Raw genomic sequence first — 16,210 nt, 5'->3', positions numbered from 1 at the left:
AACTATCATCTCATTACTCATGATTAAGGCTAAGATTTTGTCCCAGATATTTTTAGTAAAAGTAACAGATAGGGCATAGGCAATAATGAAAAATCACAGAAGCCTGTGACCTGTCCCTGACTTTTACTAAAAATATGCATGACAAAATGGGGAGCCTGGTCAGCTGTGGGCAGGCTGGGAGCTCCAGGGGCCCCCACCATGCCTGGGGGCTGGAGCTCCAGGGTCCCTCTCTGCTGGCTGCTCTGAGCTGAGGGAGGTCTCCCCCCTCCGCCTTCTGCAACAGCTAGGAGCTGCGGGAGCTCCCCCAACCACTCACAGCAGTCAGGCGCTCTTGAGGTCCCCCCTGCCTCCCACCCACAGGCAGCAGGGGACCCTGCAGCTCCCAGCAGGCACTGGCTGAAGTTACAGAGGTCTTTGAAAGTCATGGATTCCATGACCTCCATGACTAAATTGCAGCCTTGCTCATGATACGCAGTATATAAATTAACAATATTAACAGACTGTATTAAGGAAACAATTTTATTCAGCATTCCAGTCTTTAGCAGATGTAGCAACACCATGAATTATTTGTTCCATTAGGTGGTAATGAGACACAACTGATCTATTTTTCCATGGTAAAATATTATTTGCAATAAAATCAGTACTTGAAGATGTAAAATCTCAGAATGCTTTGTACATGCAAGTGTTTGTCTCTGGTTTGAAGTTAATCCTCATCACCACTATAGATTAGAAAAAAACATTGTAAGTATGTAAGCTGGATTTGTTATCCTGAATCAGCATTTCAATGATGACCATGTTTAAAATTATTATGCTTTCTGTTCTTATACAAGACTCATTGGCATGATATCTGAACACATTTCTGTGGATAGAATTTTAGACAGTAGGCTTCATTTGTTTGAATGATGTGATCAACCTAGATTTGAACTTCAAGATGAATGTAAAGACGGCATATAGGTGTCAAGATTTTGCATTACATTACCCAAAGGTAGAGTCTTTGCAGTTAGAAGTGGAAGAAGCTTAACTTGGTGATGGAGACCCATTTTCTTTTACTCCATAGAAGCTTTTTGTGTTTAGCTGAACAGTGTGGTATTAATCCTTTTCTTTTTCCCTCCTCTGATGAGGTGTAGGTACCATAGTGTTGTAAATTTTATCCCACTACAGATGCTCCCCGACTTACGCAAGCATTCTGTTCCGGATGCCTTGCGTAACTTGAATTTTGCGTAAGTTGGAAACGTATACCCAACTATTATGCCAATTATATATATTTCTAGCTTATGGAACTTTTTCCATAAGTGCCGATTTGCATAAGTCGGGTTTGCGTAACCCGGGGGGCGTCTGTATAACCTAATTATTCTAGCTCTCTGGCTTTAGTTGGAGAAAGTTGGGTTAATATTGAGATTATTCATTTTGTATTTTGATTGGTAAACAGTAAAAATATGCCTAAAATAGAATAATTGTTTTCTTTATGTATGGGGCATGGTCATTCCATGGGATATTGTTCAAGCCCAGTCTTGAATTTAATAAAACTAGTCTAGACAAAAAGCACTCAGTGAAGCTATCTAGGAAGTATGGTATTGATGGGAAGATGAGCAAAAAAGATCTTTTCCAATTCTAATATCTGTGTGCATGTATTCCTCTGAGCACATCATGAGGCTGACAAGTAAAGCCAAAATTAGCACCCATATGAAGATACACCTTCAAGTACATGGGCAGTAATTCTTCTGCTTAATACTTCAATTAAGGGAGCCTTGTTTCTTTGCTTAGAAAGAAAATTTTGTTATTTGGAGTGGTTTAAGGGTTCTTCTCCACAGACCTCTTTAGGAAAGCCAGCTGAATCTGTGACCCTTTTAAAGTAAATAGATACATGCAGAATTCTTGCAGTATATTTCATGGAGAATTTTAAAATGTTTAGAAAACTCTTTAAGAATTTCAGAAATCACTGTAAGTTAAGCCATAAAAATTCTCTCTTCGGTTGCTTAGAAACAACATTTTACATTCATCACGACAGCAGTCATTCTCAGATAAGTGCAATGCAAACACTGCCTATTTCTCTGAGCTCAACCTTCCCAGAGACCTTCCACCTCATTGAATCCATCAGAGACTAATGGCATAACTGAGGAATGGTTACAGTTCTTTAGTTATAATGTACTGTGGAGGAAGAAGCTGCAAGATTTGGGCATGCCAAGAAGGAAGAGTCGAAGATGGTCTCCAACTTATAAGCCTGAGTGATAAACATATCTTGCCCCCCTGACTTTAGAGGCCATGTACTAATGGCAGCATACACATACTCTTTCTCTTTTCCTTGTCACTTTGTGCTTTGCAAGACCAATCTACAGACTCTTTGCTCTTGAATAATATTTACAAAATGTACTTGATGTATGCTCTCTTCTGAAAAGACAAAGATGTTTTGATATATTTCTGTTGACAAGAGCCACCTAGATGAGCTAGAACTATGAATAAGTAAATTTTAATTTTGCCTAATGAGTTACAAATATTCATAATTTATTATTTCTCATTCAATTAAAACTGTTACAGACACACAGGGTGGGATTCACAAGGGGGACTTAAGCACTTCAGGCTCCACCTGACCACCTTAAAGTCACTGGTTGGGCATGCACACAGCCATCTCACTCCTGCCACTGCCCAGTGCCTAACTCTCAGTAATTCACAAAATAGGCATTTCTCCCCATGCCTGTCCTGCTTTTGGGGCCCGTTCCAGTAGACATGCGCAAAGTATGCCTAAACCTGTGCAAAGCAGGAGAAAGAGGTAGTGTGTCTGTTAGCCCAAAGCTTAGAGCACTCAGGATGTGGGAGACCTGGATTGAAATTTCTGTTGGGCTGATTTGGAGCAGGGATTTGAAATGGGGTTTCCCACCTCCTGGGCATGGTCACTAATCACTTGGCTATTGGCCATGTTGGGTTGGGTCTCCCTCAATCTCTCTCATTAAAGCGGTCTTATTTTGTTTAAATAATTAAATATTCATTGGTCACCAAGAAAATAAGTGCGACTCTATAGCCCAATTGTTAGGGTACATACCTCAGAGGTGAGAGACTCAAGTCCTCCTGTCTCAATGATTATTTCTACACAGTGGAAAAGCTTCATCAGGAGAGGTCTGAAACCAGATGAGTGTTGCAATGCCTAAGTCTCCCTTGTGAATCCCACCCATAATTCTTTACAGTTAAATGTAATTTATCCCTTCACCCAAAGAAGTGGTGTGTTCTACTTGTTGTCTACTTGTTTTCTCTTTCATCCATGAGGTGATTACATGTTGTAGGTTAAGATTTTTAAAGATTGTCTACTGACTACATTTAACCCTTTGGGATGAGGGGAAGATGTATGACTAAATCCCCTGAACTTCCTTCGAAATCTGAACCATAACTGTTATAACTAACGTATAGTAATAAATTAGTAGTATAAATGTTCCCTTATGTTTAAACATTTATTTTTCATATTGGGTCATATAATTGCATATATAGATACAATTTATGTAGAATTTTGGAGCTAAAAAACAAATAGATGCATTTGTTTTCCTAAATATTGATTTTTTGTTCTGTTGCCAATAGATATGTTTTGATATTTTGATATATAGTGTGGAGGGAACACCTCTGGAACATAGACAGTGTACTGAGACCTTAAAGCTCTATTCACTTAGCATCTTGCAGTCCTCCAGCAATACTTTTGTAGAAGCATTAACATAATTATAAAAAGTGTGCCCCTGTTATCTTAAAAATAAGTCATAGTTTTATGTGGAGCGATTGTAGAGCATAGTATATAGTCTTACTGAGGCAATTTTGTACATAAAAAACAATGTATATATCACAATAAAATTGCATGCCAAGAATAAGAAATTTTGTTTCTACAGCACAGTGATATATGGCCACCAGCTGGAAAAGCAAGAAAACAGTCTATCACTAAAAATCCAAAGATTGGAGGTTTACCTCTAATTCCCATTCAGCAGGAGAAAAGTACTTCTAAAACCAGAGGAAATGCAGAGGTAAGCTAGTGGTTAACGTTGGTGTTGAACTTTAATTACAATGCTATATTTTGTTGTCCTTTTTATATAGTTCAGGAGCAATTATCTCTCTGGAGTCGGATAAATGTGAGATGTAGATGCTTCTAATATTAGTATTGTTCCTTTGTATTGTTCTGCCAGTAAAGGAATAGTTAGGACAATGTAGTTAAATGCATAATGAGCTATCCCTGTGGCAAGTTGATAAATTAACACTGGGTTTTTTTAGTAAGAGCCACTCATTTGAATTAAATGGGAGTTTTCCCATGAATGTTATTAGACATTATAATCGTGTTTTTATTAAATAAAGTCCTTGATGATATAGCTTTGTGTGCATATTGTACCATATCTTTTCCTATCTCCAAAGCAGTCTTGAACTTTTACGTAGCTTTCCTACAATAGTAGTAGCAACGAGCTCCATTTGCAAATTAAGTTAAGAACATTTCTTGGAAGTAAAGATTTTACCTATCTTTCTTGAACTGCATAATTTTGAATCTAAACATTACCAGGACCTTCTTGATTTTGTTGTGCCCTGTTGGCAAGAACTCCATTATGTCATGCCAAACGTGTGACAGTCATATTAAAAAAGGTTTGCAATTAATGCTCATAGTGATGTGAAACCTTAATGTTAATAACTAACTCTGCCATAAAAAAGTATTGAACTTGATATATGTAAATAGATCTACACAGATTCTGTTTGAATACCTTTAAAAAAATAGAACAAAACTAAGCATTGAAAAGTGTAAACTAGCATTTTTTGCATATATTGTTGGAATCCAAATTAGTCTTGTGCTGAAGAAGTATGTAACTGAGATGGTTCAAAAAGAGGAGGAGGAAAAATAACATTTCAGTTTAACCAACAGAGGATTTGATTCCAAACTTATGGAGGTAACCATTTCAGTGTGGCATGCATTTTCATTCCTTTTGATACAATAGATTGTTAAACACATGATAGTAATGTCCTCAGATCTGTATAAAGAATAGCTACAAACTTTCCCACCTCACTGTTTGCCCCCTTTCTAGATCTTTATGAATATGTTGAACAGTACAAATTGTTGAGGCACCCTGCTATTTCGCTCTCCTTTTTTATTTCCATTCTGAAAACTGACCATTCCTATCCATTTGTTTTCTATCTTTTAACCAGTGAGTGAACCATGAGAGAATCTTGCCTCTTATTCCATGGCTGCTTACTTTGAGCCTTTGGTGTAAGATCTTGTCAAAGGCTTTCTGAAGGTCCAAGTACACTATATTCATATGCTTGTTGAGACCCTCAAAGAATTCTAATTGATTGCTGAGGCACGATTTCCCTTCACAATAGCCATGTTGACTCCTCCCCAACATATCATGTTCATCTATGTGTCTGATCATTCTGTTCTTTACTATAGTTTCAGCCAATTTGCCTGATACTGAAGTTAGACTTACTGGCCGATGATTGCCAGGATCACCTCTGGAGCCTTTTAAAAAAATTGACTTTACGAGCTATCCTTGTCATCTGGTACAGAGGCTGATTTAAATGATAAGTTAGATAACCCAGTTAGTAGTTCTATAGTTTCATGTCTGAGTTCCTTCAGAACTTCTTAAGTGAATGCCATCTAGTCCTGGTGACTTATTACTGTTTTAATTTATCTATTTGTTCAAAAACCACCTCTATGGACACTTCAGTCTGGGACAGTTCTTTAGATTTATCACCTAAAAAGAATGGCTCGGGTGAAAATATCCCTCACGCCCTTTGCAGTGAACTTATGCAAAGAATTCATTTAGCTTTTCTGCAGCAGCCTGGTCTTCCTTGAGTTCTCCTTTAGCACCTTGATTGTCCACTGGCCCCATTGATAGTTTGGCTGGCTTCCTGATACTGAAGTACTTGAAAAAATAAATTAGTATAAAGGTAGCAGAAAGGCAATTTGCTAAGAGACCCATAGAGCAATCAAAAAAATAAAAAAGGAGGCTGTATTAGGAAAATGAATACCAAACAAACTGTGGTACATAATTTTCTGCACTGATTTGTATTTGAAGGAATTTTGCTGTACATGGACAAATAAAATATGTATTTTAAATGTTTGAAAAACATTTACTTAAGTTTAAATTAAAAGTGTGAAAGGTAATGGATAACTAGAATTAACCAATGTTCAACATCTTTAGCAGTATGTGCTGAAAGCACTAACTTATAATAATTTTTTAAAAAGTTTATTACACTACATCAAATAATTAAAATCAAAATATACCCACTTAGAATAATTAAGCAATTATTAGCCAGATTCATGTTCCAGCACTGTTGCAAAATAGCTATGATATCAGCATGAGAACAGGATCTGGACAGCTGTGTCAGGGATGAGTGCTGTGGGTACAAAAGGGGAAAAAATAGGTGAAAATCCTGTCTCCATTTTAGTTGATAGCAAAACTCCCATCAATTTCAGCAGAGCCAGAATTTCACTCTTAATATTTAGTGTACTCAGTATCACGTAAATGGTAAAAAATTGTACCACCTTCCTCAAAGAATCTGCTCTCTGTGTGTATTCTGAATTGTGTCTACTTACTATGCAGATTAAAGTAAGGTGGGTTTTTTATTGTTTTTTTGTCTTGTTAGCTTTGAAAAGCCAACAAAAGTAAAAGAGAGAATGTAAGATAGATTTGTCCATTCTTGTGCATCATCATCAGAATTATTACTAAAATGAAAAGTATATCTCTGCAATCCCATTGACAGAAATAGTATTGCACAGATGTAACTGAGGACATAAGTTGCTCTGACCAATCTTTGTTACTGGTGATATGCAGAAGGAAAAAGTTTGACTTCCAGATTATCATAATTATACCCATATTGTTTTTGCAGAGTTGGCAGTTAGGGGACAGTATCGTTTTACTGTAAAACAGTTACATTTTGATATGGATATCATTGGGAGAACAATAGGGTAATTCTGATCACAGGTTTGTCAAACAATGTGTGTTTGACACACATTACTGGTATGGGAAATTGCTTAGCTCTGTATCTTCTGTATAGTCTTACATTGTGCTTTAGTTTGTACAGCTGGTTTCATCAATTTCATGGGTTTTGTACAACATGCAAATTATAAATCATCCATGTGCTGAGCCTATGCCAGTGCCACTGAAAAAGTTCTCTATGTGAGCAGTATGCCCCACTTTAAGTAGAAGGAACATCTATTGATCTGGTAGTTTATTTCAAAACAGAAGATACTTTTCAAAAGTGATAATTGTTTTAGGCCATTTCCAATTTCATGTAAGAGCAATTTGGGGAGAGAACGTCAGGAAAAAGGGAGCTCACCGTACCCAGTTGAGCAAAGAGCTATATTGGGTTTTAAGAAATGTAATCACTATTTTGCTGCTTAGAAGATGCAAAATTGAAACGTGGTTTTACTAGGGGTTGTAAATAAAATGCATTCTTTCAGACTGAATTTCAAGGTGGTAATTTAATACCATGGCTTGCTGACATTTAGAAATCCCTCTAGCCATGTTACTGCATCTTCTGATAAAAATCGAACCCCTTGTTAAAGAGCCCCAGGCAATACACCTATAAGTTATTTTGTATGTACTTATGAAGAGTTTCTTATTCAGGGTCATCATACTTATTAACTGAACTCTGTTTTGTTTGTAGAGGTTTGCAGAATTACTGTTCAGACTTTATATTCTTAATATACATGGAAAATGAGAACGTCCACAGCTATTAGACAGGATAGCACTACTGCAACACTGAGGTTTGGGGCAGCTTTTGAAATCCCTTGCACACTTGTGTAGTGATTCTTGGCCACTGTCAACATGAAAACACATTACAGCCAATAACTGTTCTATCACTCCCAATTTCTGTGCTGGACTGTGGAGAGTCAGGGGTAGGTCCTTAGCTGGTATAAATTGCCATAACTCTGTAGAAGTAAGTGGAGCTATGACAGCTTACACCAGAAAAAGATCTGGCCCACGTATATAAGCCAGTTTTAGCACATGCAGGGGTGTGAAGTCCCCATGCTTGGTCATTCTAAGGCTGACCTTCCCCCAGGTATCAGAACACCAAAACTCCACTAGCATCCATAGCTCTGTTGTTCCTGGGTGAATTTCACTCTTAATAAATGAGAACTACACTATCAGCAACCTTCACTCTCAATTCTTTTTTTAGGAAAAAAAAATCTATTTTAAAATGTCATTGGTTTATTTTGCTCAAATGCAATGACAATATAATGTTATTCTTTTAAATATTGCGTGAATGTTGAGTCAGCTGAAATTTAAGAAGTTGAGTAGAGACTACTTCAGTAGATAAAGAATGCTGGAGATGGGAGCTCACTTCACTTACTCTGTATTTTGTTCCTTCCCTCCCCCCCCTTTTTGCACAGTTAGGGAACTGGAATACATTTTTCAAGAGCAACTAACCTATTCTTGCTTTCCACTTGACTGCACCAACCAGAGAAACAAGTTGTGTACTGTTGACAGTGGCATTTTCAAATCCCCTACACCAGGGGTTCCCAAATTTTTTTCCTGAGGCCCACCTGTGTAACTGCAGTAGGCTCTGTGGCTCATTATTAAGAATTATTAATTATTACATACATATAAATTGTGACACTGTAATAAACAATGTACAAGTTTACTTTTCATTTTAATGTAAACAATTGTAATGATAGAAATCCCTAGCGATATGCACTCAAAGAAACGCTTGAAGATCTTTGACTTCAAACAGTTTTAGTAAAGCTGCACTTTCAAAAAAAAATGTTGAGAGCAAAACGTGTGGTGTTCAAACAGGAAAACACGATTTTCTACAAAACTAAATTAGCAACACAGCTATGTTAACAATTTTGTTAAAAATCCTCATTTCATTTTAAAAAAAAAATGGTTGTCCAACTTTGAACATTATATTGTGTTCAATTTTTTTAGTGTAAAATGCGTTCCTCTGCCGTGTAAGTAAAGATCCAATACTATCCTCAGCTAATTAGAAAAGAATCAAATTTTATAATAAAATATAAAATAACTTATGGACAAGGAGTCTTCTTAATGGGATGAATGTGCCTGCTTCTCCTCCCAGTTTTTCCAGCTGGGGATATATGTTAGTGAGGCTCAACCTGATCTCATCTTCACTTTTCAGCCTTTCAGCCAGCTCAGGGTTCAGGCAAAGGGTAACTAGGGGCTGTGTGCAGGCAGCGGTGTAGTTCAGGGTGCAGATGGGGGTAACTGGAGGCTGTGTGCAGAGACAGGGGTAGCTCAGGGTGCTGGCGGGGGTATAATTCAGGATGCAGACAGGAGGTAGCTAGGGGCTGTGTGACAAGAGGGGTCTGTCTAGTCAGGATGTGGAGAGGGGCTGAGTTTGAAGGAGAGCTGCTGCTATGGTGCCTGGTCATGCGCTCAGTTTCTGGTTGGCACTGTGGGTTGGCTGCCTGGTTGGCATAGTGGCACAGTTCCTGGTTGGCACTCCTTGGGGCTGTGTGCATGCTGAGTCGGACCTGGCCATGCCTTCCTACACCATTACTGTGGCCAGAGCTATTAGCTATGCTGCCTCAGCTCTTCAGTAAAATTGATTTTTCTTGTAAGCTGTTATGTAAAGTAATGAGCAAAACTCACAATCTCAGTATTATTGAATATTGTGTTAATTTGAACCATTCTGTTTCTGATTTCTTGTCTTTATTCAGCATATTAAAGCTGGAAAGCTGACATTCAGTGAACAAGATGAAAATGACACTGCGGAATTAAAAAAGAATTTAAAAGAGAGAGCATATATCGTAGCACAATGCCTAGAGCGCAAGGAGGAGAAAGTGAAAAACCATGTGAAAAAACATCGAAGCTTGATCTGTGTTGAAGACGCAGGTGCTGACATTGCTGACTTACGCCAGAGTCCCTATAAAGAATCAAGGACACTGAAGAAACATGAGAACAGAACAAACAAATCTAATTTGGAATCTGATAAGTTACCGGCAAATGTTATTCAGGAACTAAATACAGTTCTGCAGAAAAACAGAGCCCTCCACGAAGAAACCTAAAGCTGAATTTGTAAGACAGATGTCAAAAAACCTGATTATTCCAGGCAATAAATAGCTTGTTTGTTAAAGTGTTTGTACAGTGTAGAGACTGTGAAATGTGTTTTATATACAGCTGCTGATTTTTAAATGACAATTATGTATGTGCTGGTAATATGACATAATTTAAGATTAAACAGAGACCTTTATGTGTATAAAATTCCTGGTATGAAATCCTGGATTTTGAAGCCAGTGGGAGTTTTGCTATTGACTTCTGGGGCCAGGATTTCACCCATCATTTTCAACGCAGACTTTGTTAGTGTTCTAACCAGAGTACTTCAATTAAAAAAGACGGTTTAAATGTTAAGTAGTTTGCTTATGCTCTTTATGTCCAGAATCCTTTTCTAAGTACAGGAGAAATCTTCTTGTAAAAAGAGACCAAAGTGCACATACAGACTGTAGTTGTCTAATAATATATAAGAATAAGTAACGTATGATCTAAGCTGATGAAAATCTTGCAGTATCTTCTCTCTGCTAAACAGGTTGAAATTGATTTAAAGAAAGTGTATCCAGGGGACTGGCTAGCTCATATGATCAGGAATGTGAGGCAGAACTTTCATCTTCAGATCCCTCTTTTGGATGTGACAAAGTTATCTGATGGCTATTCAGTAATCACATTTAAAATGAATTTCCTTATGAACAGATGGCCCAGTCACAAAACCACCCATCAAACTGGCTCTAATTCATCCTGTCATAGAATGGCCAGGAATGAAATGAGCATGGAGACAAAATTATCCTTTCACCCTTAGAGGTGGTCCCACCAGATCAAGATGGAGAAAGACATTGACAGAGGCTGCAATTTGTGCTATAGCTCTTCTGAGGATAATGAAAGGCTTCAGGCTCTACCAATCTAGTACCCTTCAGGAGCACTAAATTCATTAATATTGAGGAGGGAAGGGAAAGTGCCATATTTCATCAAGCTTTATAAAGTGTAATATTGGCCTTATTTAATTAACAAGCATATTTTCTGGTTTTTCCCTGTTGCCATATTTCTGTGCGAACAGAAGCAGTGTCCTCTGTAATTAGCTTGTTCCTATTTTCTGATATGAATGGATGTTATAACTGTCATTGTGATGTCACAGTTACGTCTCATGGTGGTTAGCACTGAACACATCAGTCTGAAGGAAGTTAATTCTGAAAGAGAAAGCTGCCATCTGAATACAAGTGTCTTGGTAATCTGTATGTTCTGAAAGGAAGGACAGAAAAGCTACAATTTAATGGGTTTTTATAATGTTTTGTTTTTAATAGTTTGCTGGAATGTAGCAGTAGCAAGGGTTCCTCATTCACTTTGCACTTATTCTGTTTGATCAACTGTAAAATGTAAAAGCAAGTATGTAATTTTTTTTTTTATTTTCCCCAGTGCACTTTTGATTATTTTGTTAGTCTTAATTTGTAGCATGGGCTACTTAAGAGAGTGCTGAATGTGAAATACATTCTTAAATGTTTTCCTGAATCAGGGCCTATCTTTGTAGAAAGGAGGATATTTCAGCACAGTGCTTATACTGTCTCTCTGAGGCACAATTGCTGCAAAGGGTACTAAAAATGTAAAGAAAAAAGTTGCTTGAAAAAAATTGAAACTTTGTTTACTTTTCAATTATGGGTAAACTATCTGAATTTATGGCTACTGGGTTATCAGTGAAAATATTTCACCTTAAGTATAAATAATCTTTCGGTGTTTTCCACATGTGTAATATATATTGTTTGAACTGTGGCACTGTTTAAGTTAAACACAACTTCTGTAATAAAATGGAATTAAAATAAAATTCATTACCTATGAGTCTCTGATTTTGATTCAAATTATTACCTGATGTTCAATCAGTATTTCACTAAGCACTGAGGCTGGTCTAAGAACTGAAGAATAAATGTGTGTCATCTGTAATAGTGTTGTAATGACTGCTGTGTTTTGTATGTCATCAATTCTGGCATGGGAAGGAAACTAATTTCCAGAGAATAAATATTTTCTTTAAATTGTGTTGTGTAATCTCTTCAGAAAAAATATCATCAAGCCAGTGATGATAATTGTAGCAATTATTTCTACACATATCTCCATACAGTTGCTCCTAATCCTTCAGTACCTATGTATGGTAGTAATTAGCTATCCCCACCTTACAGATGAGGAAAGAAAGGCACAACTAAAATAAGTAGTTTGCACAAATCATAACAGTGTCAGAGCTGGAATTAAAATTAAGGAATTAGTAAATCTCAGGTCCTTTATTATATTAGATTCCTCCAGCCTCCCTAGTTAGAAAAGCCAATAAATATCAATACTGTTTTTCCACAGTCCTCTGTGCATTTTCAAGCTCTACTGAGAAAAGTTTTTAAAATAAGAACATACATAAGAATGGCCGTACTGGGTCAGACCAAAGGTCCATCTAGCCCAGTATCTTGCCTACTGACAGTGGCCAATGCCAGGTGCCCCAGAGGGAGTGAACCCAACAGGCAATGATCAAGTGATTTCTCTCCTGCCATCCATCTACACCATCTGACAAATAGAGGCCAGGGACACCCTTCCTTACCCCTCTTGGCTAATATCCATTAACGGACTTAACCTCCATGAATTTATCCAGTTCTCTTTTAAAGGCTGTTATAGTCCTAGCGTTCACAACCTCCTCAGACAAGGAGTTCCTCGAGTTGACTGTGCACTGTGTGAAGAACTTCCTTTTTTTTTTTTTTGTTTTAAACCTGCTGTCCATTAATTTCATTTGGTGGCCCCTAGTTCTTGTATTATGGGAACAAGTAAATAACTTTTCCTTATTTACTTTCTCTACTTCACTCATGATATAGGTTTATAAAATCATATCCCCCCTTAGTCTTTTTATACTTTTAGCTCATCAGTTAAAAGAGCCACTGAAGAGTTAGCTACATGCTGTTCTATCCCAGGAATAATCACCAAACTTACATTTCCAGGAAGTGAAAATGAAGACTATGTCGGAAGCTGTGTTGTAATATGGAGAGCAGCCTTCTCAATATACTTTGTGTTGCATATCTTAATTACTTTATAAATCTCTCTGGAATTATTATGGAAATACACATTTATATTAATAGATTCTAAGGCCAAGAAGAACCACTGTGATCATCTAGTCTGACCTCCTATATAGCACAGGTCATAGAATTTCCCCAAAATAATTCCTAGAGCATATTTTTTTTTAGAAAAAAATCCTATCTTGATTTAAAACTTGTCAGTAATGGAGAATCCACCACAACCTTGGTAAATTGTCCCAATGGTTAGTTACTCTCACCATTAAAAATTTACACCGTTTTCTTCATTGAGATCAGAAAAATGTTCTATGCTGTACGATTTACTTCAGTTCATGGCTGACCTTATAATATGTGCTGTTCCTGGTATTTCAGAATGCATTCCCTTGCAAATTATACCTTGGTTATAGAAACAGTAATCCCCGTTTTTTTTTTTCTTTTAGAACTCACTTAGTATTAATCTATCCGGTACTGCAGACTACTTTGGAACTACCAATTTAGAATAAATTTGAAGTTTGCTATCTATATAGATGAATAGATTTAATAACTAGTCATTTTCTTTCCTATCTTCATTTCCAATACATACTAATTAAAAACTAATGATGTTGGTGTTTGAGTAGTTCTTTATATATGCATTTAAATTTTGCAATAGCTTAACAATTTTCACTTGGGTGTCCTGCATTGAACTTTTTTTCCTGTTTATTTTCCCTTTGCAGGCTATTTGCATACTCAGGCTAGTCATTTTAATATTCAAATCCATTATGATATAAAATATCTTGGGCTGTTCAGTCTGTATTTGGAGTGTGGTGTCTCTCCAGCTTTAAGAAACAATAAATCAATGATTGCATCTGAAACTTTTTTAATCACGAAAGATTGAGTGCTCTAGATAAAATAAATATACTACTTTACACTCAATAAAAGTGTCTAAGGACCACATCCTACCAAGTATCGGGTTTCACAGTGCTGACTAGTCTCACCTGTTTAATGGTCCCAGTTCAGTAACATATTTCACCATGTGCATAACTTTAAGCATATTGGCAGACCCATTGATCTCCTTGGTAGATAGGGGCCAATGAAAGCTTCAGGTGTTGAGTCCCTCAGAAACTCAGGCTGCTTTCATTTAGATGCTTAAATCTTCTTAGACTTCAATTCTTATATGGTAGCTAATTGCTTTCCTTCCCTCCAATAGTGATATTATAATACAGACTTTAACAGGATACTCTGATAAGTAGATATTTAGCAGTTCTTCCAGAAATTACAGATGACAATTTCAAGTCCTTTCAAGACTTAAATGCAGAACATATATTAATGTGAGGGTCTTTTAAATAGCCCTACAAATTGCCTCAACCTGGGCAACTTTTCTTACTAGTGTCTTCCCTATGTGAGTGCTGTGGGTACTTATACGCACAGCCACACTTTCACGTCCCAAATATAAAATATAGTAAGGCTGAAGGCGGCACGCGAGCTGATTTTCAGTGGCATTCACACTGCCCAGGTCCGGGCCACCATTCTGGGGCAGGGGGGTGCTCTGCATTTTAATTTAATTTTAAATGAAGGTTCTTAAGCATTTTAAAAATCTTATTTAGTTTTCATACAACAATAGTTTAGTTATATATTATAGACTTAGAGAAAGAAACCTTCTAAAAATGTGTAAATGTATTACTGGCACGCGAAACCTTAAATTAGAGTGAATAAATAAGGACTCGGCATACCAATTCTGAAAGGTTGCCGACCCCTGTGCTATACAGTTCCTCTCCATTCCTCCTTTCCATCCCCTTACTCTGTCACTCTTCCTGGACCCCTGTCATGATATCCTGCTTGTTGAGCAGGTTCAGTCTCTGCTGGCTTTGGAAGCTGTAGAGGAGCTGTCCCCTGCAGCATCAGGGATGCATTCTATTACTGGTATTTCCTGGTTCCCAAGCCCATGGGGGAGGGATGAGGCCTATCCTTGACCTCCATTAGCTCAACAGATATGGCAGATACATGAGATTCTATATAGTCATCCTAGCAACTATTCTCTCTGCGTTAAATTATGACTGGTTTGCTGCACTGGATCTACAAGATGCTTATTTCCACACAGCAATTCTCTGGAGCCGCAGGAGGCTTCTCCAGTTTGTCGTGGCAGACCAGCACAACCCATATGCTATGCTCCCTTTCAGTCTGTTTTCTGCTCCCTGGATTTTTAGCAAATGTGTGATTGTGGTGACAGAATACCTCAGGAAGAAGGGAATTTGTTTTCCCATATCTGGATGATTGGTTACTGAAGGCCTAATCCAGAGACAAAGTCCTTGCTTGTGTTCAATTCATGGTAAGCTTATTTGATCATTCAGGTCTCATCCTAAACAGCAGGACGTTGACTTTGGTTCCAACTCAAAGAATCAAGTTGGTTGGAAGCCTGCTAGACTCTATGAATTTGAAAGCCTTTCTGCTGACTGATTCCATGGGATTTGCCACCTATGTCTGGAACTGCAGCCTTAACCACTGCCTAAGTATACCTTAGGATGCTAGGCCATTTGACCGCAGGCACCCAGGTAGTCTAATATACCAGATTGTGCATTTGTCCTCTTTAAATGTGGCTTCCTGTGGTTGGAACAGAAATAATCTCTGCTTATCAGTGTCCTGGAGCTTCATGCCATCTGCAGTGCCTTCCAGGCCTTTCAAGATCACACCAAGGACTCAGCGGTACACATCCTTACTGACAGTACCATGACAAGGCATTATGTGAACAGATGGGCCAAGCACACACTAATATGCTATGTCAGGAGGTGACCAGGCTCTGGCAGTTTTGCATCAGGTAAAACCTGAACCTGTGGCTGATCACTTACCTTAGGCTCCAGAATCACCTGGAGAATTGCCTCAGCAGAAATTTTTCCCCAAATCACAAGTGGTCTCTGAAGCCCAGCTTCCTGCAGTCCATCTTTATGGTGTGGGGCATGCCGATGATGGATCTGTTCTCCATGAGTGAAAACGAGAAATGTTCTGCTCTCAAGGGGGTCTCAGTCAGGGCTCCTTGACCAATGCTTTGCTGTTCACCTGAGCTGGGAATTGACTCTCCTGTATGCTTTTCCTCCAATTCCAATCATCCCATAGGTCCATCTCAAGCTGAAATTGGATAATACCACATTCATTCTCTTTGTTCCAGCATGGCCATAATACTGTCTTAATAGCTCTTATGGGACATTGTCATAAACAGATGGTCAAGGGTTAATGTTTCTTTTACCT

The 16,210-nt window shown here is 37.8% G+C and overlaps 1 protein-coding gene across 2 annotated transcripts in view; it reads left to right on the top strand.

Moving 5' to 3' along the window:
• The window catches only part of ARAP2 (ArfGAP with RhoGAP domain, ankyrin repeat and PH domain 2), a 210,458-nt gene extending 198,506 nt beyond the window's left edge, over positions 1-11,952 (top strand). For both annotated transcript variants that reach the window (XM_030564509.1, XM_030564510.1), the window contains 2 exons: positions 3,864-3,995; positions 9,629-11,952. In XM_030564509.1, the coding sequence (XP_030420369.1) occupies positions 3,864-3,995; positions 9,629-9,976 (480 nt within the window). In that variant the 3' untranslated portion in view covers positions 9,977-11,952. The remainder of the gene's footprint in view (positions 1-3,863; positions 3,996-9,628) is intronic.
• The last annotated feature ends 4,258 nt before the right edge of the window (positions 11,953-16,210 follow it).

The sequence above is a fragment of the Gopherus evgoodei genome, chromosome 5 (genome assembly GCF_007399415.2).
Source record: "Gopherus evgoodei ecotype Sinaloan lineage chromosome 5, rGopEvg1_v1.p, whole genome shotgun sequence".
NCBI classification, from domain to species: Eukaryota; Metazoa; Chordata; order Testudines; family Testudinidae; genus Gopherus; species Gopherus evgoodei.
The sequence above is the reverse complement of the archived record's forward strand: the minus strand, read 5'-3'. Positions and strand labels throughout refer to the sequence as shown.